The sequence below is a fragment of the Hemicordylus capensis genome, chromosome 4 (genome assembly GCF_027244095.1).
Source record: "Hemicordylus capensis ecotype Gifberg chromosome 4, rHemCap1.1.pri, whole genome shotgun sequence".
In the NCBI taxonomy this organism is placed as follows: Eukaryota; Metazoa; Chordata; class Lepidosauria; order Squamata; family Cordylidae; genus Hemicordylus; species Hemicordylus capensis.
In genome coordinates, this window is record NC_069660.1 from 6894976 (window position 1) to 6919796 (window position 24821).

General features: G+C 49.6%; 1 protein-coding gene and 1 pseudogene across 5 annotated transcripts in view; both read left to right on the forward strand.

Annotated features, from left to right (window-relative positions):
* Nucleotides 1–21965, forward strand: part of LOC128322288 (serine incorporator 5-like) — a 196914-nt pseudogene extending 174949 nt beyond the window's left edge.
* LOC128322502 (tyrosine-protein phosphatase non-receptor type substrate 1-like) overlaps nt 21087–24821 on the forward strand; it is a 114491-nt gene continuing 110756 nt past the window's right edge. Inside the window, exons 1-2 of one of the 5 annotated variants that reach the window (XM_053243859.1) lie at nt 21087–21588; nt 22200–22287. In XM_053243859.1, the coding sequence (XP_053099834.1) occupies nt 22206–22287 (82 nt within the window). In that variant the 5' untranslated portion in view covers nt 21087–21588; nt 22200–22205. Of the gene's footprint in view, nt 21589–21757; nt 21928–22199; nt 22288–22642; nt 22805–24821 lie in introns of those variants that run through there. The other 4 variants (XM_053243861.1, XM_053243863.1, XM_053243860.1 and 1 more) reach the window with 4 other exon arrangements.

Genomic DNA, 24821 nt, shown 5'->3' on the forward strand with positions numbered 1-24821 from the left:
CAGAGGATACTGAGCATATACCTGTTCCTGAAACAGGCTTTTCAGGGATGGAGGCTTAAGAACTGAGTCAGATAGAAGTGACAAGAGATGATGTTCTAAACTGTCTGAAAAAAATGAAAACTAGCAAATCGCCAGGACCAGATGACATCCATCCAAGAGTCCTTAAAGAACTCAAATGTGAAATTGCTGACCTCCTTGCAAAAATATATAACTTATATCCCTGCAATCAGACTCTGTACCAGAGGACTGGAAAGTAGCCAATGTAACACCAATTTTCAAAAAGGGATCCAGGGGCAATTCGGGAAATTACAGGCCAGTTAGCTTAACGTCCGTTCCAGGCAAATTGAAAGAAAGCATCCTCAAGGAAAAAATTGTAAAGCACATAGAACAACAGGCCTTACTGGGAGTGAACCAGCATGGGTTCTGCAAAGGTAAATCTTGCCTGACCAACCTTTTGGAGTTCTTTGAGAGTGTCAACTGTGTGGATCAAGGTGATCCAGTTGACATAGTATACCTGGACTTCCAAAAAGCTTTTGACAAAGTTCCTCATCAAAGACTCCTGAGAAAACCTAGCAGTCATGGGATAAGGGGACAAGTACATGTGTGGGTTGCTAACTGGTTAAAGGACAGGAAACAGAGGGTAGGTATAAACGGAGAGTTTTCACAATGGAGGGAAGTAAGAACCAGGGTCCCCCAGGGATCTGTACTGGGACTGGTGTTTTTCATTTATTCATAAATGATCTAGAAGTAGGGGTAAGCAGCGAGGTGGCCAGATTTGCAGATGATACTGAACTCTTTCGGGTATTGAAATCCATAACTGATTGTGAAGAGCTCCAAAAGGATCTCTCCAAACTGGGTGAGTGGGCAACAAAGTGGCAAATGCGGTTCAGTGTTGGCAAATGTAAAGTGATGCACTTTGGGACGAAGAACCCCAACTTCAAGTATATGCTGATGGGATCTGAGCTGTCGGTGACTGACCAAGAGAGGGATCTTGGAGTCGTGGTGGACAGCTCATTGAAAGTGTCAACTCAATGTGCGACAGCTGTCAGTCAGTCAGTCAGTCAGTCCTTTATTACGGTCATGGACCAGTGCATAGCTAAAACATACATACTTACATGCTTACATATAAGAAAAGAGACTCAGCATAATAAAATGGACAGATTATAACACAATAGTACCAAGTTAAAATTAGAACAGTTATGGTGAACTCCAAATAGGTCTGACTGAAAACCTTATTAAGCAGAGCACCCTCCATTGCAATCATGAAACAGGAATCACAGAGGAAGAAAAGAAAAGAACAGAACATTACTGAAAACCTGAGCGGATGGTGCAAATGATATGACAATACCTTGCCATTTTGATGATTAAGTTGTCATCAGAACTGGACAATAAGTACTTCAAACAGAAGTCATCCAAGTGCCTGGGAAAATGTTGCAACAAAGGGGACACTAATCTTAAGCGGGTGTCCCTATAAAAGTTACAATAGAGTATGGCATGCGCAATTGTCTCCACTTGACCAGACCCGCAAGGGCAAAGTCGAGCAGAAAAAGGGGTACCTTTAAATCTTCCCTCCATGACGGCAGATGGAAGCGCATTAAGACGGGCAAGCGTCAGAGCACGTCTAAATTTGGGGATGGTAACTAGACTTAGATAGCTAGCTGATTTAGTGTTGAAGATTTGATCCCCTAGAAAGATATTCTTAGGCAGAGAAGCGACTTCTTCCTGCAGTTCCATGTCCATGATACGTTGTTTAATCTCAATCCTGGCACGATCGTATCCCAATTTTATAATCTCATCCTGAGAGAAACCATAGTGAGCCAATTTGTCAGCAATTTGGGTCTGCCACTTAAATCGGAAACAATCAGTCTTAATAAGGGGGGCCAGTCCTACGCAAGAGAAGACAAATTTTAACCAAAATAATATGATAGTTCTCCAATAGCAAGTTTCCAATCTAATCATACCCACCTCTCGTCTAAGCGCAGCATTGGGCACGCATCGGGGGACTAACAATATAGATCTCAGAAATTTAGACTGCAGGGTTTCTAAAGCCATAAAGTTGCTGACAGGTCCTATTTGGGCTCCGTACAGCACTTGGGAGTGGACTTTAGATACAAACAGTTTAACTGCAGCGGGGATGTAAGAAGCCCCCCTCGAGAAATGAAAAGAGGTAATAAGGTTCGTGGTTGACTGTGCCGTCAGCAATGTGGATTTGAGGTGGGCATTGCGTGAACCTGATGACTGAAAAACCACTCCTAGATATTTGAAGGAGTTGACCTGTGCAATCCTGTGGCGATTGATGGACCAACAATATTGCCTAGGTCGTTTGGCAAAGACTAGAACTTTGGTTTTTCCATAATTAATCTCAATGGACTCTTGGGAGCAAAATTTTGAGAGGAGACCCAAAGCACGTCTCAAACCAATTGGGGTTTGGGACATGATTGCCATATCATCTGCATATAAAAGAATAGATACATGTTTATTTGCTATTTTGGGAGGATGCGTGGAAGGTATAGATACAAAAGAGACCACCGAATTAATATATAGATTAAATAATAAGGGAGCTAAAATGCAGCCCTGCCTCACGCCCCTGTATGTGGGTATCGCATTCGAAAGGGACCCCAGTGCATTACATTGAACTTTCAAAAAGGCACCTTCATACAAGGAGGAAATCAATAATAGCAACCTTCTGTCGATTGTGAGGTCCCACAATTTGCGCCAGAGCCTTTCACGGGATATGAGATCAAATGAGGATTTAAGGTCAATAAAAGCGACGTAAAGTCTGGAAGCTGGCTTACTAGAATATTTTTCAGATAAGAATTGCAAAATAAGGGCATGCTCCAAAGTGGACCGGCCCGGCCGAAAGCCAGCCTGCTCCGGAGCCAGAACGTTATTTGACTCAATCCAATCCTCCAGTTTACAAAATAGGTGTTTAGCATAGATCTTACTAATCACGTTCAAAAGGCTAATTGGGCGGTAATTTTTGGGGTCATCCCTGTTGCCCTTTTTATAAATGGGTATAATAATAGCTACCCCCCAATCACAGGGAACGTTAGCCGTGGAGTCGATGTAAGAGAAAAGAGAAGCAAGTAGGGGTACCCACCAGTCAAGATTGGACAGAAGCGCTGTGAAAAAGGCCAGTTCCATGCTAGGGATCATTAGGAAGAGGAATGAAAATAAAACTGCTAATATTATAATGCCCTTATACAATTCTGTGGTGAAGCCACACCTGGTTGTCCAGCCACACCTGGAGTACTGCGTACAATTCTGGTCACCACATTTAAAAAAGGACCTTGTAGAACTGGAAAAGGTGCAGAAGAGGGCAACCAAGATGATCAGGGGCCTAGAGCACCTTCCTTATGAGGCAAGGCTACAACACATGGGGCATTTTAGTTTAGAGAAAAGACGACTGCGGGGAGACATGATAGAGGTCTATAAAATCATGCATGGTGTGGAGAAAGTGGAGAGAGAGAAATTCTTCTCCCTCTCACATAACACTAGAACCAGGGGTCATCCCATGAAATGGATTGCCAGGAAATTTCGGACCAGCAAACGGAAGTACTTTTTCACACAAGGCATAATCAACTTGTGGAATTCTCTGCCTCAAGATGTGGCCACAGCCAACAACCTGGATGGCTTGAAGAGGGGTTTGGATAACTTCATGGAGGAGAGGTATATCAACAGCTACTAGTTGGAGGGCTATAGGCCACTTCCAGCCTCAAAGGCGGGGTGGTTGTGAGTACCAGTTGCAGGGGAGTAACAGCAGGAGAAAGGGTTAGCCCTCAAGTCCTGCCTGTAGGCTTCCAGCAGCATCTGATGGGCAAATGTGTGAAACAGGATACTGGACTAGATGGGCCTTGGGCCTGATCCAGCACAGCTGTTCTTATCTTCCTATGTAGAGGTGGCTTTCAAGGAAACTCGTTAGAAAACCCAGGCTTGCTTTTGGAAGGCGTGTGGCCATGCTGCCTTGCTTAGCAGCAGCAGGCTACGAAAACCCAGCAACTGGCTGAGAGAGGCAACGTCCCTTTCTGTTGCAATACCCAGCTTCTGCACTTGCCTGTTCATGGTCCTGACCTGTTGCCCTGGAAGCTGTGCAGGGCCTCCCTGTCCTTGTTTCAGGAGGGATTGCGGCATCACTGAGTGCAGGGTATGTTCTGGTGGTCTGCTTCTCTCTCCCACTCAGAGCTCTGGCGCTGAGGTGGGGCCGGTTTGTAGGCAGCCCTCCCTGAGCGCAGCTCACGGTGTGGCTGGAAGAGCCAGCCGCAGACGGACTCTTGCTGCTGCTCTTGGACTAGGGTTGCTTGCCGCAAAAGCGGGAGGCAGTAATTGCTGGGCTCTTGCCGCTGAACTGTGAGCTGCACTCCAAACTCACTGACATCGCCAAGATAAATTAAAAAATTTGATTAATACATTTGTCGCCTGAGTTTTAATCCAGGCAACTCTGTCTTGTCTTTTTTTTATTCAGGGGTCTGGTTGCAACTGTGATATCTCAACTTGCAGGAAAACGCAGTGAACGAATCATAATACGGCAAGTGAGGCATAAAAATCCAGAAATTGGATAATCATCCATTACAAACACTTCATCGTACTATAGCTAAGCAGAAGAACAATCAGTAAGACCAACTGCATATCAAACTGATACGTAATCCATGTGTCTGTGTGGCGGGGTGGGGTGTTTGTGTTCACAAGTGAAGCCCACCACACTCATTCCAGGAGGGAGGCATTTCCATCATTTCAGAAATATGCAAAACTTGTTTGACCAGAGCTGGCTCTGAGTCTGAAACTAATGGAATCTGGGTGTCCACCATGGATATAATTGAGCAAAAGGGTTCAAAGAACCCGGGCCCCCAGCTCCTGAGGGCCCTCCAGCTCCACCCCTCCCTATTTTCTTCATTATCTCCCTAACTCTTGGGGGCTGCCAGAGAGGGGGTGAACACGGGCCCCCTCTCCTCTAGTTACAGCCCTGGGTGGTTGTATTAATTTCCACTGCTAACTCTCTGACGCCTCCAGTCAGGCTGATGGGAGAGATCCACTGAACTTCAGCACGTAGCCAGCCAAGCAGGAGTGAAGGAGGAGGGTCTTAATCAGCCCCCCTTCCCTTCTGCAGTGGACACGTGGCTGAATACATTTCAAGCCAGCAGTCCTCAGATCGGAAATAAATAGTGTGGCTGAGGTATGGAGAAGCAGGCCCATGGGTGAGAGCCCTTCAAGGACCCCCTGATGCAGACCCCTGCTGTAGTGGGATTGGATTAGAAGACCTCCAAGCTCCCTTCCCACTCTGACTTTCTATGATAGCAGAAGTTTTCATGAACTGCTGTAGTTTAGGCTGCAAGAGTTGTGTTAGTCTTTTCGAGTGCCATCAGACTCTTAGTTGTGAGTGGGTCTTCTCTCTGTATTTCCGTGCACCCTTTTGCTCTCTCCCCTGCCTGCAGGTAGATGTTCTGTTCAGATGTGCTCTTGCACAACTATTTCCCAGATTTTCAGTGGGGCGAGAGCAGGCAATGGTCATGGGGAATTGGCGGGTTCCTGTTTTTCTGCTCTCTCTTCCAGAGCTCAGTAAGATTTCTTTCTAAATCCTCCCCCTGCAGTTCCTTCTCCCGACTTCCTAATTGCTTCGAAATAAGTTGCCTGCACAGTCTTCAGTATGGTGTGCAGGGAACAGCCCAGACATGCCGAAGTCAAGCAGACCTCCAGGAATTCTCTCTCCTTCGCCTTATATAAATAACCAGGAGAGATAGCTGCACACATTGAATATAGCCTCTTCCAAATATGGCAACTCTCTCTGGGACTTACTAGCTTGGAATGGAAGATCCCCAACTGGGTTATCTTCTCTCTGTAAAACTAGCTATGGGAGAGGGGTAACTTGAAGTTTAACTCTCTGTGGCCCATAGTTGTCTTGGTGGCGGGGACTGTGGGGGAGTCAGGTACAGTACAGATACAATATACCTTCCTCCCCTCACCTTCTGTGACTAATTGAAGTTCTTGTCCGAATTAGATTAGGGATTACATTGCCCATGCAGAGAATCATAATAAGGTTGGAATATTGTCCCCCTTGGAAAATTCTGCTAAAGAGTTTAATCAGGGCTGCAGAGAGGTAATCCAGAGCAACATATAGACTTGGGGACCAAGACAAGACCACTGCTGCTTTAGTTTATCATCTGGGGTCCCAGGTTTGAGACCCCTTGGCCTAAATGGTATCCAAGAGAACTGAAATCCCTAAATTTTAAAAACATGTTCTATGGATGGGATTGCGGTCCCTTGAGTTTCTATGGAAAAATACATGCCTACTCGAGCCGAAATGACACCTAGGGGTCTAAACTATTTAAAACTATTTGACCTTAAGCCCACACAGATCTGAATCTGAAAATCATCCATTTCCTTTAAGTACTACATCCCATAAAGCTGTCTTTCTAGTCTATCCTGCTGTCTTTCTAGACTCAGAGATTCACATAGCTTGCTTCTACACTAGGCCTTTAGCTCTGGGGAGGCATAGCTGTTCCATGATTGCCTGGAAGCAGAATTAAAACAGGGGCCCATATCCTAACTAAGGCTGTGTTTATGCAGGGAAAGAATGCCCAGCCTCAGTGGTATCATCCACACTTTGGGAAGTATGGGAGCTCACACACAGGGCAGGATTTTTGCTGATCCCTCCTTCTCCCAGAAGTGCTATGAGCAAGCTGCAAATGAGCAAGCTGCAAACATGTCCCTAATGGCTGTACAACCTTCAAGGGTGTGTTTCTGGGTTGTGCACGAGCACCTGAAGTGGAGATGCTACTGATGTAGCAGGGCTTCCTTTCCCTGCATGGATAAAGCATTAGTGAGGATGTTGACCAGTGGTTCCACATGGTACTTAAAATAGTGCTATACTGTCCAGTAATGCCCACCCCCAGATCCTTCTACAATGTTTACTCAGAATACAGGTCTCTTCAACAGGGTCCCCCACAACATTAATTAGGAGCTTTCTCCTTATGGCAGCTGCCTCTGTAACTGTTTCCTGTTGAACGGAGACACGGCATTATTGAATTGCCCCTTATTAGACATTTCCCTGTCCCTAGGGGTGGTATTATATTACTGCTTTCCTCTTTATTACAAAATAGTAGTGTTTCATGATTGTGAGTAAAGAAGAAAATGAGAGAAAACCAGTAATTTAAAATCCACCCCCTTAGAACAGGAACTGACTGATTAAATTCCTAAATTTTGGGGGTTTGAATATCTGGTTTATTTTAAAATTAAAAACCCGATTTTGGGATTTTAATCACTGCAATTGTTTAATTGTTTTAAAATGCTTTTAAATTGTTAATTGTTATATTGTTTTTAATTTGTTTTAGCTCTTTACTGTTTTAGTGGTTTGTTTTAATTGTAAACTGCCCTGAGCCATTTTGGAAGGGCGGTATACAAATCAAATAAATGAATAAAAATAAAATAATAAATTAAGGGGCAATTCAGTACTGTCGTGCCCCTACTGACCAGGAAGCAATTGCAGAGACAAATGTTGTAAGGAGGAACCTTTTAATTAACACAGTAGCCCTGAAAAACTTCAATATCTTCACTAGTCTGCACTGGGCAGCCTGAAGCTGCAATTGCATTGGGTAGTTGGAGTGGGAGTAGCGCAGGAAAAAGAAATCCCACCAATCAGGCCTGGGAGGCGGGAATCCCAATAATTTCTGTGCAGTACTCCTATAATAGCATCGACTGCCAACAACAGCATCTGGATTCTCCATACAAAGTGAGCCGACCAAGAAAAGCCATTCTAAACCAAAAGACAGCGAATGTAGAGAGAGCCTCATCTACATTCCACAGATCTGCATTCACTCTCAAGCCAGTGAGCCTCCATTAAATCTCTGAGTTAGTCTTCTTGTATTAGACTCTGGTGAGTGGTTTGAACTCCTGGAGAATACCAGCATAATTTTCTTTTATCCCTTAGATAATAATTTTACAGATTTTGAATAACAATAACATGGAATTGTGGTTTTTTTAAAAAAGTGAAAACAACAAAGGAGGAAGCAGCAGTGGAACAGAGGAACTAAAAAAATACTAAAATATACAGAAGATTTCAAGGGTTTGTCATTCTCTGTGTATAGAGAATGGGCCAGCATCATTACTCTGGAACTAGCAACTGAGATGTTAATATTAAGGCTCTCCACACGAGCAGTCGTGGAGAGAAGACTCTGAGAAGAGAGTTCTGCAGGGAGAGCAGGCTTGACCCTGCAGGTGATCGGGGAGCTTGCACAAGTGCGTGGGGCATTCTGTGGAGCCCCCCAACACCAGGAGGCTTGTTGTAGCCTCCTGGTTGGGGGTCTCCTCGTGAGTTGCCACCTGACTGGAGAAACGGGGTTAGCAGAGCGCTCACTCCGCTGACCTCATTTAAGGGGTGGGGTGGGGATTAAGTGGGCTTTCTGCCGGGAGCCGCACAGCAGAAACCTGGGCTGGGCTCCTTTAGCCGCCCACATGATTGCCAGCTCTATGACGGAGCCGGTGGGGGCTGGGGAGCTTGGGGGCCACGTGGCCCCCAGAAGCTCCAGTATGCCCTGCGCAAGCCACAGGGCATACTGGGGAGACCCCCAGAGCCGGAGGCGGCTTTTCACCTCCCCTCTGGGGGGTCTACTTGTGAGTAGCTGCAGTGCGGAGCTGTACCGTGGCTACTCACGATCGGGAAGCTCGCTCCACAAACCCGGGCTTTGGGGAGGGCTACTAAAGCGGGCTAGCCGCTTGTAGGCCACCGGGCTTGCCTGCGAGCCCGGTGGTTTACACCATCAGCAAAAGTCAGACTAGGCTCTCCTAGCCCGATTTTTGCTGATCGCGAGAATAGCCCCACTGTTGGTCTCGCAGATCCGCCCTCCTTTTGGACATGTCTCCTCTTGTACAGACGCGGATATGATACCCTAGTTGAGCTCTGGCCATGTACAGAGTGCCCTTCTCTCCTCATTGAGGAATGGCAGCCTGCCCCTGTGCGCTTAGAAATAAGTGGGGCAGGGCTTCTTTCCAGGGCAGAGAGCAGGGCTCCCTCATGGGTCCTCCCCTCCCTTTGCAGCTCTGTGAGAATCCAGTTCAAATTTTAACAGCAGAAGTGTGGCCTTTGTGCTTCTAATAAGGGTGGCTCATTAATGAGACGATGGCCTCAGGCAACACCCCCAAGCGGCCCCCAAACTGGGTGTTGCCTTAAACTTCAGATTTGGCAGCAAAGATGGTAAGAAGGGAGCTCCTTCACCCCTCGATGGTGAACCAGAGGTCTAAAACCCATCCCTGCAATAATGGGGCGGGGTGGCTATAGCTATTCCCTGTAGCAGGGATTCCCCGATGCTGTCGACTACAACTCCCAGCATGCCCTGCTGCAGTGTCCTATGCCTGGGGATTATAGGAGTTGTAGTCAACAACATCTGGGAATCCCTGTTATTCCTGTGGTGGGGGCCACAGCACCAGCTCCCTTTCACACTTTCTCTACGCCTCCCCCGTTGCTGCAGGGCTGGATTTCAGACTTCAGGTTTGCCTAGGAGGGTGGTGAGAAGGGAGCTCCTTTCTTGCCTTGCTGCCAAGCCTAGAGTTTAAAATGCATCCCCGCAGCGATGAAAAACATAGGAAGCTGCCATATACTGAGTCATACGCTTGGTCCATCTAGCTCAGTATTGTCTTCACAGACTGGCAGTGGCTTCTCCAAGGTTGCAGGCAGGAATCTCTCTCAGCCCTCTCTTGGAGATGCTGCCAGGGAGGGAACTTGGAACCTTCTGCTCTTCCCAAAGCGGCTCCATCCCCTGAGGGGAATCTCTTCCAGTGCTCACACATCAAGTCTCCCATTCAAATGCAACCAGGGTAGACCCGGCTTAGCTAAGGGGACAAGTCCTGCTTGCTACCACAAGACCAGCTCTCCTCACCTGGTCTTGAGAAACCAGATGAGGAGAGAAGAGGAGGAGGTTGCGAGGGAGGCATACACACACACACCACTACCCTTTCCTGTTGTTGCAGAGATGGGTTTTAAACTGCAGGTTAGCCAGCTGCCCAGCCTGGAGTTTAACATGGGTCCCTGAGGTGATGGGGAAGGGTGGAGGGGGTCACGAGGGTACTAGTGCTGGCTCTGCCCCCAACACTGCATCCAGGAGCGTGGCCCTGAGGTCCTTGCATGGTCTGCATGGCCCTCACCTCCGGTGGCACCAGTGCTGGAGCTATCACTGGCTGCTACCACACCACTGCCAATGGCAATATAGCATAGCTGATCATACTAGCTCAGTTCCCCTAGAAACTGGATCGCCAGGCATCCTGGGACACAGATAAGGACAGCTTGTGGGTGGAGCCTGGGAGCTCAAAGGTGGAGCCTGTTGATGCGGGGGGTGGAGCCTGACATCACATGGCGACTTTAAAAAAGAGAGCAACGCTTAGCCTCTCCTGATGACTCTCTAGTGAATAATGCCTATAGTATCAACTACTCATGATACTGATTTTGACCATTTGAGTCCTTTAAACAACTTGTGGCCAGGATATTTGAAGGGCTGCCTCCTGTCACAAAAATCTTCCATGCGCCATGATAACTTGCCTGTCCACTTTCTTTCAGTGGTATGGTTGAGGTCTCTGCAAAAGAGGGCCTCCCAGCCTTGGGGGTTGCTTCTGCCCTGTGAAACTCTTTGCCACAGGAAATCCTCTGGCTCCATTTTGGCTGGTATTTCACTAGCTTGTTAAGACTTTGTTTCAGCTGGAGGCTTTGCAGACAGGGCTCTTACTCCGAATCTCCTTCAGAAGGGAGTGTGTGCATCCACACACCAGCCAAACTTACCCTGAAGTCCCTTCGAGATCCTTGGAGCCACTCCACGCACAAATTGGGCTTTGTCTTGAGAATTCTAGCTTATCTCGGTGTAATTCCGGGTTTTCAAAATGCTGGTTTTAAGCTACTTTTTCTGAAAAAGCTGGAGCAAATAGGGAGAGGCACTGACATAGGATAATTAGCATGATAAAAGGGATACTCTCTTTAGAAATGCAGATATTGCTCTTTAGTAAGCTCTCTCTCTTCCCCCCACCCCATTGGCTAGAAGGAAAACACGGAGCATGCCATGTGGACTTGTTTCAAAACAAGAGAGCAGAGGGGAGGGGCTGCTTCTCTCAGTGCCCCGAGTGTAATTTGAAGTGGCTTTGCTCAACATTTACCCTGCAGCATGAAGCCATGTGCCAATAACTCCCAGTTGTTTTCCCTTAGTTTTTTGTTTGATGCTATGGTTAATCTGTGTCTGATTTCGTTTGATAAATTTTTGCGTGTGTTGTAACTTTAATTTTCTTCGTAAGCTGCCATGGATTTTATAAGCAAGATGGGATATAAATTAACTGGTCAATAGCTGACAAAGAGCCATCCTGCCACACCTGCCTTTTCCTGCTAGAACAAACGGATCTTGCAATCATTCACATTTTATGTGGCAAACTACAGGTCATGATAAAAAAAAGACACACAAAGAGAAAATGCAGTTAATTCAAGAAGAGGACTAAAAGCGTAATCAGTAAATATTAATGATCCACTTCATTCCTGATCTCTGTAACACTCTCCTATTGGCATCTAAGAATTCCTGATGCAGTTTTGCTGTAGCACTTGCTGAAATAAACCCAGTTTTAGCAAGGAAATAATCCATGTTCTGCTCTAGAGACCAGCAGCTGACTATAGTAAAAATGTGAGGCAAGTAATTCATTCAAATAGTTTCATAAACAGAATGGTCGAACAAATGGTGCGCCTCAACACCCACCCCTCCCTCAATTGTCTCTGCAAAAAGACTGTCTTGATCTTCCAACAACTTGATGACTCAAACTGGCCGCCATGTCAAATCTGTGTCTAGCCTGGAGGACAGTCCCCTTATCTTGGGTTTGTGGAAAGTGGCTCTTGTTGCTCAAATCGGGGTGGGGGGTGTTCTCTGCACATGCTCAGGGGCACTCTTCTTTAAAACATGAACTTCCATGGAAGCTGAGTCCAGCCACTCTCGAGATAGGCTGGATCCACTCTTAGGATCCTCCTTTCATGGAGGACAGGTCTATCATTGGCTACTTGTCTGGTGGCTGTGGGCCACCTCCAGCCTCAGAGGCACGATGCCTCTCAATGGCTCTCAATGCCTCTCCCCTGTGTTGTAGGGGAGTAACAGCAGGTGAGAGGGCATGCACATACCTCTTGCCTGTGGGCTCCCCAGAGGCAACTGTTGGGATACTGTGTAACGGGATACTGGACTAGATGGGCCTTGGGCTAATCCTGTGGGGCTGTTCTTATGTTCTTGTGATACGTATTTGGACTGGACTGAACTCTCGCTCTGTGCAAACAGAGGATCCGTCTGCAACCGATTCCTTCAACCTCCTCTGAGCTCTCTGAGTGATCAATAACCACTCAACTTTCCCGAGTCTCCCTGGGGCCCCTCCATTCTCTGTTTATCTTGCTCCTTGTCATGTGACCTTCAGGTAAAGCAGGGGCTGCAGCCGCCACTGCAGGCCTCCAGACGCGCCCACCGGAGTATCTCAAAGTGGCTGCCTGCCATCACCCGTTCAATTAATTGATTTGCTGGCCGTTTCTTTTCTGGAGCCAGACCCGTGACCAGCCCCTTCTTTGCAGCTCCTTTATCGCAAAAGGCCAGGGATGGCGCTTGCCAGTGTGCTCCTTTGTCCTTCCTCCCGAGGGGGACCTGCTGTGTCTGGCTGGAAGCACATCAGTATGCCAGTCAGAGGCGGAGAAGTCCCTGGTGCAGTCAGTCTGGCTCCCTGGAAGAATGTTCGCGCCGCTTAAGCAGAAGGTGTAAGGAAAGGTAGCGAGCAAAGGAGCTTCTCCTCCTGCAGAAGCTGGGCTGCTGCCTCCTCTGCCATTCTCCCTTCTGCTCTCCTTGCTTCCCAGTTTCTCATCCCTTCAGTGCATCAAGGCTGCAGACGGAAGCAAAACGGGGTCTCCCAGCCCAGTTAATTGCCGTCACCTGTTCTGTGTTACGGGACGCCGCCTGCCCCTCTTTCCTCTCTCCTAGGAGGAGGAGCAGACCTATTCCCTGTTGATCTTGAGGGCAGGGCTCCAACCCAGGGCTCGGAGGTACAAGGAAGCAGATTTAGACGAGACAGTAGGAGGGGTTTCCTCACGGTAAGGGCTGTTTGACAATGGAACTGCCTGCCTCATGCACTGGCGAGCTCTGCTTTGCTGGAGGTTCTCAAACAGAGGCTGGTCAGGCATCTGCAGGGATGCCGGAGCAGATTTCTGCACTGACCAGGGAGTTGGTTTAGAAGACCTCAAAGCTCCTTTCCAAAAGTTGGAAGTTCCAGCTCTGACAGTCTGTGACCCTACTGTCTAAGCCAGGCATGCCCAATTATGGCTGGGGATGATGGGAGTTGTAGTTCATCAACATCTGGAGTGCCACAGGTTGGGAGCCCGTGCTCTAGGCCAAAGGTTCTCAAATTTGGGTTCCCATATGCTGTTGGACTATGACCCCCATCATCTCTAGCTTCAGCCATTGTAGCTGGGGATGATGGGAGTTGTAGTCCAATATCCCCAACCACAATAACTGAAGGCTAGAGATGATGGGAGCCGTAGTCCAACAACAACATCTGGGGATCCGAGTCGGAGAACTCTTACTCTAATCAGTGCCTAGAGGTGAAGATCCCACTGGAGTCCACCAGAGCCTTCCTCTGTCCATAACAAGCAGGCAAACAGTCCTTATCCTGAGTGGAGAGCTGGTCTTGTGGTAGCAAGCATGACTTGTCCCCTTAGCTAAGCAGGGTCTGCTCTGGTTGGGAGGCTAGATGTGTGAGCACTGTAAGATATTCCCCTCAGGGGAAGGACCCACTCTGGGAAGAGCATCTAGGTTCCAAGTTCCCTTCCCTCCCTGGCAGCATCTCCAAGAGGGGGCTGAGAGAGATTCCTGCCTGTAACCTTGGAGAAGCCGCTGCCAGTCTGGGTAGACAATGCTGAGCGAGATTGACCTATGGCCTGACTCAGAATATGGCAGCTTCCTATGTTCCTTTGGGTGTGACATGAACTGTACTCCTGGGTTAAGACCAGAATAACATTTGACAAGCGCTCTGGCTTTTGTCATTCCACCCCCACCCCACCCCCGCCTGCTCCCTGGACAATCTGTGATAAACATCACGTATTGGGGATGCTGTACTGGGGGAAATCTTTTCACTGATTCCTCTGAGTAGACAAAGCTTCCTTCTCATCCCCTCATAACCAAGGAGGGAGCTGGTACCACCCTGCAAACAAACCCCTATTAAAGGACGTGTGGTGTTGAATGGACTCAAGAGCTGTCTTGGCAGGCTGAATGGGGAGAGGAATGTGGTGGTTTGCATCTGGAAATACTGAAACATCCAGAATTGTTCTGCTGCGTGTATTTCCTAAAGCCGAAACAGCACTGAAATTACTGTTTACAGGGATTGTATTTGGTTATTAATTATATTTCTATACTGCCTGATATGTACATCTCTTGGAGGTGCACAGCATTTAAAACAATATACCTGCCACCGCCATTTCCTTTTTCCGCTCCACCTGCATGCCTGTCTGCCGCCGCTTTCCTCTGCCCCTCCCAGCAGCTCGCTCGCGAACTCTCGCGAGAGCTGCCACACATAGAATTAGCGACGGGTACGTCTTAGAGAATTATATAGAGAGAGATTAAACAGTTTAAAATTTTCAGTTAAAAGCCTGCAAAAACAGGTCTAGAAGCAAACAGAGAAGGAAATAGTCTTATTTCAACAGGGAACATATTCCAAAGCCCTGGGGCAGCCACAGAGGAGGCTCCGCTCGAGTCGCCACCAAACAATCCGGCATCAGCCATAACCGGGCCTCTCCAGAAGATCATAATAAGTGGCAAGGTTTATGACAAAGAAGGAGCTTTCTTAAATACCCTGAGCCCAAGCTGCTAAGGGCTTGATAGGTAATAACCAGCACTTTGTATTTTGCCCATAAGTATGTTACTGCTTATCACTGATGTAGTTGCAAATTCAGAAGAGCAGGTGCTCTCTATGACAGCCCACATGGCTATGCCCACCAGCCAGAGAAGCCCAGAAGTACCAGTGCTCCATCCCTGCATGATGCTCTTTCACTATAACCCCGCTGCTTATATGGATTACTGCTTATAAGGATGAGCTGGTTGGTGTGGTATAGTGGTTAGTGTGTTGGACCTGGAAGACCTAGGTTCAAATCTCTGCTCTGAGTGACCTTGGGCCACTCACCACCTCTCAGCCTCCCCCACCTCACAAGGTTGTTGTGAGGATTTAAGAAGGGAGAACAGTGTATGCTGCCCTGAGCTTCTTCAAAACATAAGAACAGCCCTGCTGGATCAGGCCCAAGGAGGCCCATCTAGTCCAGCATCCTGTTTCGCACAGTGGCCCAACAGATGCCGCTGGAAGCCACAGGCAGAAATTGAGGGCATGCCCTCTCTCCTGCTGTTACTCTCCTGTAACTGGTATTCAGAGGCATCCTGCCTTGGAGGCTGGAGGTGGCCTAAAGCCTTTCAACTAGTAGCCGTTGATAGAACTCTCCTCCATGAAGTTATCCAGACCCCTCTTAAAGCCATCCAGGTTGTTGGCTGTCACCATATCTTGAGGCAGAAAATTCCACATGTTGATTATGAGTTGTGTGAAAAAGTACCTCCATTTGCAGGTCCTAAATTTCCTGGCAATCCATTTCATGGGATGACCCCTGGTTCTAATGTTATGTTAGAGGGAGAAGAATTTCTCTCTATCCACTTTCTCCACACCATGCATGATTCATTTTATAGACCTCTATCTATCAGGTGTTGTTGTAGCCTTGCCTCACAAGAAAGGTGCTCTAGGCCCCTGATCATCTTGGTTACCCTCTTCTGCACTGTCCTTTTTTAGATATGGTGACCAAAATTCTACGCAGTACTCCAGGTGTGGCCTGGCCACACCATAGTTTTGTATAAGGGCATTATAATATTAGCAGTTTTATTTTCAGTCCCCTTCCTAATGATCCCTAGCATGGAATTGGCCTTTTTCACAGCTGCCGCACATTGAGTCGACACTTTCAACGAGCTGTCCACCATGACCCCAAGATCCCTCTCCTGGTCAGTCACCGACAGCTCAGATCCCAATTCTTGAAGGAAAGGGCATAAAAATGTAAAGCGTAATAGTCCTCTTAATGCATTATGTTCAACACATGTGAACTCAAGTTTTGGGCGGTATTATCAAGCACGTTAAATAAATGTGCAGTCTGTGTACAGCATCCATACATGGATAGTGTAACTAGAACAGAGAGCAACAGCAGGGCCTGATGAAAGATGTCAGCACAGCAGTGTGTGGGGTGCTGGAACCTGGTAGTTGCCCAAAGATACCTGTGCCTGCTGATGCCCAGCCTGTCAATTATGCCATAATTAACAGCCAGGCTGTGCATCAATTTATAAAAGGAAAGCCTAATGTTGGTAGTTGCAATGGTGGCGGGATTATTCCCAGCTGGAAAGTAAAGGGTTAATCTCATCTTTGGCGGGGAAGGGATGTGGGAGGGGATGTGGGAGGTTTCGTATGTCAATGGATTCTTTGCATACCTGCTTTTGTGTCTACTAGGCACTGAGACAGGACAAAGATTCACAGGCACAGACTTCTCTCTCCATCCAAACGGGCATGCAACTCAGCTAAGCTTTTTCTTATTTTTAGGTAAAGTTCCTTACAGTTATGAATTATGGTTCGGAGTGGCTTTTCCAGAACCCAGTGCTACTAATATACAGAGGTACACCTAGGTAATTTTGGAGCCTGGACCTCAAGGTATTTTTGGAGGCCCCCCCCCTGCAAGTTCAGCATGACTTTTTCAACACCTAGGTTCTTGAGGGCACAAACCACATCACCCATGAATGACATTGACTTTGACATTGGGATTTGGGGGGCCCCAGGGGGTGTGGAGGCTCTGGACTTCGGCCCGGAGTCCAGGGGTAAGAGCACCTCTGCTAATATATAAGGCTCAGAACCTGTCTATCTTTTCCCCTCTAAAAGGGTGGTGGTAATATTAGCTGCAGTGTCCTCTTGCAGCACTTCCTTTTTCTTTTTCTGATGTTTGAACCACACACACACACACACACACACACACACACACACACACACAATGGCTGCCCAACCCTGAGGTGTCTCAGCAGCAGCTATGCTTTGTCCAGAAGCCTAGAGAGACGAAAGAGGCAGAAGGAAGTGGGATTGGGGTGGAGGCCATGTGGGGAGAGGAAGCAGAAGTCACAGGTCGTGAACTGGATGTCGCAGGTGATGGACAGTAGCAGCTCAGTGGCCCAAAGGCTTCGGAGCCACGATGGGCTTAAAAGCGGAACAAAGATACGCACCGGTGCCTGCCTGGGCTTCAGAGGCAGAAAGGGCGTGCTAAGTTAGGGGAAGGCCTGGTGATGGATCAAGGTGAGGCTTGAGCAGCTGGGGCCCCAGTGAGCGACCAGGGGACACGTGATCCCGTGATCAGTTCCCCAATGGTGTTTGGTTGGTTTTGTTTTTAATTGAAATGCAGCTATGCTGGGGAAGGGCTTGTGGGTTTGCTTAGAGTGTTGGGGGGAGGCTTAATCCTCAGGCTGTTTTTCCAATCAAGATGGGAGGGAGGGATATTCTTCTGCCTGCTGTGGAGAAAGAGAGGGAGACCCCATTGGGCAGGGACACTAATTAGCATCCTAGAATATTAGACTTGGAAGGGACTGTGGAAGTCTTCTAGTCCAACCTTCTGCCCAGTGCTGGAAACTGCTAAAGAATCCCTGACAGGCAGCCGTCCAGCCTTGGTTTGGACACCTCCAGCAAAGAAGAGCCCACCAGTGCAAAAGGCAGACCATCCCACTATCAAACAACCCTTACGCTTAGGCAGCTGCTCCTAATGAAAACCCCTGCTAACTGAGCAAAGGAAGAGACACCTTTTAAAAGTGGTGATTCTCTTATATTTAGCAGGGGGAGAGCAACTGGCTTTATCCATCCCCAGCACAGTATCCCTCCAGTGGCTGTTGCTGGTGTCTATCTTATGTTTCTTTTTAGATTGAGCCCTTTGGGGACAGGGGGCCATCTTATTTATGTATTATTTGTTTTTCTGTGTAAACTGCTTTGAGAACTTTGGTTGAAGAGCGGTATATAAATATTATTATTAGTAGTAGTAATGTCTAGTAGGAAGTAGCTTCAATCCAGGGGTTCTAATTCTGCCCTCGGGAGCAACAGAGAATGTTGTCCACTCCTTCTATGTGGCAGCCTTTCAGATACCTGAAGATGGCTGTCACATTCCCCCCTTAGCCATTTCTTCTCCAGATTACACCCTGCAACGGGGTCACGGTGGATCTCAGAAGTGTGCTTCCACACTTCCTGTGTTGTGACACCACACTCCCTATGCAGACAGCAGGGTGCCGTTCAGATTTCCGATGCCTTGTTTTGAATTGAATCACTGCAATATAGTGCTATGACGTTGTATATCCGGTGTAAAGAAGAGGTTGCTGGGGTTTTTTCCCGAGTTGTTAGTTTTCACAAGACTGCTCTCCCTGCTGTTTATGTTTTGAAAGTGATTTGCCTGAACGGAAGCATTTTGCTGCTGTTGAGCAGCTGAACTGGAAAGTGCCCAGGCTAAACATACCCAGCTCCTTCAATTGTTCATCCTAGGATATGGTTTCTAGACTCTTCGCTATCCTTGTTGCCCTCCTTTAAGCCTGTTTTTGTTTATCAGCATCCTTCTTAAAATGTGTGTCCCAGAACTGGACATAGTATTCTAAGTTATGGTTGATCAGTGCAGAATAGAGAATAGAGTCGGACAATGCAGAAAAGAATGGGGCGATTACTTCTTGCGATCTGGACAGGATGCTTCTGTTAATGCAGCCCAAGAGCGCCTTCGCTGATTTAGCCGCTGCACCACACAGCTGGCTCATGTTCCACTTTGGGAGGACTAACGGGGCGGTTCTCCATTTTCTTTCCCCCTCCTCATGTACTTGTTTTATTAAAATCATTTATATCCCACCCTTTTGCCTCCAGTAGCCTGGGGTAGCTCTCAACAGATCAACATAACTGCAGTAGCAAATAATAGTTTCATTTACTTTTTAATCTAACACAGCGGATAGAAATCATGACCACTGCAGAGCCAGGAGAGAAATCAGCCAGGTGCAGCTAAGTCTCCTGGCTAAAATGTTAAAAGGAGAACCACAAGAAATACCTTTAAAAAAAAAGATTGCTTTTCTTTTCATCTGGACTCTAATCCTGGGTATATGCAAAGAACCACCTGTTGAACTTTGTGGAGAGTCCTGAAGGGCCTCCTTGCGAAATGGTTTTGGTCCCAAAGAGCCGCTTCAGTCAGCAGCAACAGCAAGGGCAGGCGTGTAGCTTGGGTTAGAGTGGGCTTGTGTTTGCCCCTCCTGTGCTGGCCACACCCTCTGCATGTGACATCACACGCAGGGGGCATGGATGGACAGCACCTGGAAGGGCCCCCTGTGGCCCTCTGGAGCTCATTTGCCAGCCAGCTTCATTGTCAGCTGGGTATTTTCTTTGGTCTCCCTGGAAATGAAGCTGGCTGAAGCTCAAGGGGAGAGGCGAGCCAGGCAGCTCCCAGGAGCTGGGTGGCTCAAGTTCTTTGAACCATTCTGCCTAATTAGAGCTCCACCCCAGGGCAGTGGGCTTCTTGCTGCCCTCCTGGTTCCCTACTAACCTACCGCCTGAGGCACGTGCCTCACCTTGCCTCATGAAAGGACTGCTAGCTCATAGGAACATAGGAAGCTGCCATATACTGAGTCAGACCATTGGTCTATGTAGCTCAGTATTGTCTTCACAGACTGGCAGCAGTTTCTCCAAGGATGCAGGCAGGAATCTCTCTCAGCCCTCTCTTGGAGATGCTGCCAGGGAGGGAACTTGGAATCTAGATGCTCTTCCCAGAGCAGCTCCATCCCCTGAGGGGAAGATCTTACAGCGCTCACACTGCTAGTCTCCCTTTCATATGCAACCCAGGCAGACTCTGCATAGCTAAGGGGACAAGTCATGCTTGCTACCACAAGACCAGCCCTCTTAACAAGGCCATAGCTCAACAGTAACGTACATGCTTTGTATACAGAAAGCCCCACGTTCCGTTTCTGGCATCTCAAGTTTAGGATGGAGGGACAGGGCTGCGGGTGGGGGAAATCCCTACCCTTCTGGATTTGTAGTGAGCAAACCTTCAAGTCCTACAGAACTCTTCTTCAGTCTGGATGCTAAGCCAAACAACAAAGTGCAGGGGAAGCCTGTAGTTTGTAACAATCTTGAGGTGCCCTGCTGGGGACTATTGGGCAGCCCTTAGGTTAACCTCTGTGAGGTGTGGAGGGGATTTCAGGTTGCACCAACAAGGGTTGCTGGGGCAGAGAAGCAAGACGGTCTGTTTTCCTCAGGCATATTAAGATATAGGGTTGCTGGAGCAATTGTCTGAGTTGGTTATTGCATGTTCAAAGGCAGATGCTGGGCCTGGTGTTTGTTTGGTGGAGATAGTAAACAAATATCCTTCCTCTCCCTGCTGTGGACTGAAATCCTCCCCACTTTGGTCTCCTGTTTATTTCCCGGCAGCCTCTCACCTCCTTCCTGCATCCCTCCGCCTCGGCCCAGTCTCCCAACGCAGTTCCATTTATTCCATTGACGCTTTTATCAGCTGTGCGCGCGTGTCTGTGTTTTCCTCGAGGGAGCTGGCGAGTGGGAGCCAGGAGGGGCGCAGTGGGGTGCTGGGCTGCTGCGTGCTTTAGGCTGCATGCAACAGGGAGTCCGGGGGGGTCTCTTTCCTACGCCCCCCCCCCTCAGATGGTCTTTGGCTGGAGATAACAAAAGGGGCGAAGCAGGAGGTGCAGACAGAGCAAGGAAGGAGGGCAGGGACGGAACTGCGCCAGCCCACCTTAAGAAAAACAATGCGTGGCTCATTCAAGGCAGGCAGGGGTGACCTTACAAAAACAAGTTGGCTTGGAGCGAAGCAGGCAGGCAGCAGTGCCCCCCCCCCCCCGCCATTCCTCGGATCTCCTCCGCTGTCCAAGTAGCTTTGCAAAGCAAAAAAGCGGGGAGGCTTCGCCTGAGCAGTTCCCCAAAGCCGGCTGCCGGCTAGAGCGGGGTGGGGGCGACACACACACACACGCCTGCTGCCCCCCACCTCCGCCCAGCCCGCGCTTGCTCGCGCGCTCTCTCTCTCTCCTGAACTGGGTACATTGTTGGAAGCGGGGCCCCGCCAATGCTAGGCAACGGGGGGCGGGGAGGAGGGCTCCTGCGCCAGCATCCGCAGCCGGGAGAGGACGCGGCGGCGGCGGGCGCCCCAGAGCTGCAGAGGAGCAGCAGCAGCAGCAGCAGCAGCCGAGCGGCGTCCGTCTCCCTTCCCGGCTGCAGAGGAGCAGCCGCGCTCAGCCCCCAACCCCGCCCGCCGGCCGGCTGCCTGCCTCTGTTTCTCCCCGCGGGAGATGCCCGGCGAGGCGCCCCCGCTCCTCCGGTTTCCTTGGGACTCTCGGGCGCTTCTCTAGGCGGGCTGCTGCTGCTGCTGGTGGCGGCATTAAGGCCGGCAGGGGGAGGAGGGCAGCAGCAGCCCCCCCTGGCATGTGACCGCGGAGCCCCGCGCTGGTGGCCCTGGCCCAGCGGCCCCCGCCAGCCAGGACCGAGCGGCCTCCGAGCGGCTGTGCGGGAAGCGAAGCGTCTCGACTCGCGCGGCTCCGCCAGGTGAGCAGACGTGTCGGCGGCCGCGTGCGCTTGCCTGCCTCTCTGGCCGAGGAGGACAGTGCCCAGTTGGCGGCTCGCCCAGAGAGGCCGTTCGGGTTTCTCCTCTCCCCCACCACCTCCGCGCTGCCTGCAGGCTGGCCACTCCGCGCAGCTCTGCCGGACGAATGGCCAGCCTGCAGGCAGCGCGGAGGAGAGACGCAGGCAGCCCGCGCTGCTTCCTCGGGCGAGCCCCCTCCTTGGCCACACGCGCCTGTCCTCCCGCCCCTGAATGTCGGCGTCTTTCGGCTGTGAAGCGGGAGGGGACACAACTTCTGATTCATCAGCGGCGCTTCAAAGCAGGCGAGGCTGGGCTCGGGCTGCTGCTGCTGCGGGACTAGGAAGCAGCTCCGCCGCCGCCGGCTTCCTCATTTCGGGGGCCCAGCAGCAGCAGCAGGCAGCTCCTGGCTTTGCCTTGGCTGCCCTTCAGTCAGGGAGGAGGAGGAAGAGGGCGCCGCCTCCGCCCCCTCCCCGGCGCTCGCCCCTCTCCCTCTCCTCCTCCTCCTCCTCCTGCTGCTGCTGCTGCTGCTGCCTCTCCCCTTCATGGCTCTCTTCTCCTTCTCTGTCCCCTCCAGTAGCCCATGATCATGGAGTCTCCCGGCATGTCTTCGCGAGGGCTGCTGACCTGCCTCCTGCTGCCGCTGCTGCTTTGGAGAAAGTCAGGTAAGCAGCGACGTCTCTTGGGGGCCGGCCGGGGCTTCGCTCTGCGGTCGGGGGCTGATCTTGTTGTGTGGTGTGACTTTGATCTGCTCCCCTGCCCGGCTCGTGGCACCAGCGATCCCCGTGGGCGTAAAGAGGGGTGTCTTATTGACTGCCGGAGGCGGCCCTCTGGGAGGAAAGGAGCAGGTCTTGGTTCCAGGGGAGACCGGGAGCGGCCGCCAAATGCGGAGCTGCCCAGCTGGTTCGAGCGGGAGCCTGGCCCCTCCCTCTCCCTTCTCTCTCGCTCCCGTTTCTCTACCGCCTGATGTATCTCTCCATCTCTAGGCGGTGTACACAGTCCTTGGCAGGTTTTCCTTCTCCCAACACGCCCACGTCTGGTTTTCTCGATCCATGGCTGGCTGGCTTGCAGCAACATGCTCAGGCAATGTTTTCTAACCTCGGGAGAAATGCAAAGGGCTCTTCTCCTCCTCCTCGCTGAAGATTGCTTCTGGATCTGTGATGCTCCAGCTGGGAGCAGAAGGTCAATTGGGCATTCCGCTGGCATGCAAAAGGGGGGGGGGAGGGAGCAGAGGAGCTGTTTATCAGGAAGGGAGCGGTGATCGAAGGAGATAAGATGCAAATCATGTCACTTGGCTGGCAGCTTGCTTATCGGGGAGAAGGATTGCTGGTGCTAATGACGCCTATTTGGCATTTATGTAGCTTTTTAGAGAGCGGAAAGCACTTCGCGTACATGCTCAGTAGTCCTGAGAGCAACCTGGTACAGCAGACCAATATTATATCCCACCACAACTATTATACACAGACTGCAAGTTTACACCACCTTGTTTGGGAAGTGGTCTACCTTCAGCTGCTCCGACCCTGCATACTACTGAAGGCTGACAACCGCCCCCACCCCTTTCATCTTTGCTACAGCTTCCAGTCTGCTAGGGGTGCCCTCCTGAGAGTGTTGTGACCTATTGGCAAAGGCATGCGTAGCTGAGAAATGCCTGTGAAATGCCCTTTCCCTGGGAGTTTACCGAAGTCTGAGCTTGGGGCATGTTTATCAAGAGGCCAACTCGGGTACCATTTCTGTTTCAGCCCGCATTGAATGGCTGGGAGTGTCTGGAGTTCTGTCATCTGTCTGTGTTCATGCATTCGTATCCCTTTGTTTGTTTGTTTGTTTAATGGATTTTTATACCGCCGCAAACCAAAGTCTCAGGTTTAATTTTATTGGATTGTTAGGAATTGCAGGTAGTGAAGGTTGTTGATCTTTCCCCTCTCATTGTTGTCACTGCTCTTCGGGGTCAGTAGGAGTCTCTTCCCATTTTATGGATGGAGGCTGTGAGGGGCAAGAAGACGCTTACCCTCTCAAGGATGCTGAATGCATTTTTGTCTCATTCTCTGTCTCTTGGATCTGTCTTTGGCAGGCCTATAGACACCTACTGGATCAGGCCCAAGGCCTATCTAGTCCAGCATCCTGTTTGCCACCATGGCCCACCAGATGCCTCTGGGATGCCCACATGCAGGAGCTGAAGGCATGCCCCCTCTTCTGCTGTTGCTGCTTTGCAACTGCTATGGGGAGATATCCTCCCTCTGATCTACCTCTGGAGGTAGCTTATGTCCATCAAGATAATCCTCCACAGCTTTGTCTAAGCCCCCTTCTTGAAACCACCCAAGCTAGGGCCATCATCATGTCTTGTGGCAGTGAGTTCCATAGACTAATTATGCACTGTGTGAAGAAATACTTCTTGCAAAGCATCTTCCTTTAGGGCCAAATTGTGTTCAAAGTATAGTTTAATGCTACATGCTTGGTTTTGTAACTTAAATAGCAGCCATGGGGGTGGGAAATCAGGATCATTGCATGGAAGGAGGGAGGATTCCCCCCCCCCACCTGGGGTCCTGGTCTGAATTGGGGGCTCCATGGAGCTAATGTTTTCCCAGGAATGTGGGATAGAGGGAGGTCCTATTGGAACAAAGTTTCTGATCTGCTTATGAGAAATGATTACTTTAAAAAATCCCCATTGTAGATGTGGCCGTAGCAGTACTGCATCTGCTTGGCATACAGAAGGCCCCAGGTTATCTCTGACGTCTCCAGCCTGAAACCTTGGAGAAGCTGCTGCCAGTCAGTGTAGACAGTACTGAGCTAGATGGACCAAGGGTCTGACTCTGTATAAGGCAGCATCCTGTGTTCTTAAAAAACAGGCGCCTGTGTCTTTCCCACACATCCGTGCTGAGCTCTTTGGCAATTCAAAGAGGCAATTTGTTGCGCAGACCACCAAATGTGAGAGATTTCTCTCCAGACCTCAATTCCTCGTCTGTACAATGGGAATACCACCAGCCCTTCTCTGCTCTTACATGGCAGTGATGATGACAGGTTAATGGTGAGCTGGCTGGGATCCAGCTGGCCATGTTCTCAGACAATCGCCCAAAGGCAAGCAGATATCCTTCGCATATCCAGCATGTCCTCGTCCAACCTCTTTTTCTTGAAAAGGTTCCAAGGCGGAGACTTCACAGCCTCCCCAGCTCCCTGATAGGTGCCCAGCCAGCCTTCACTGATT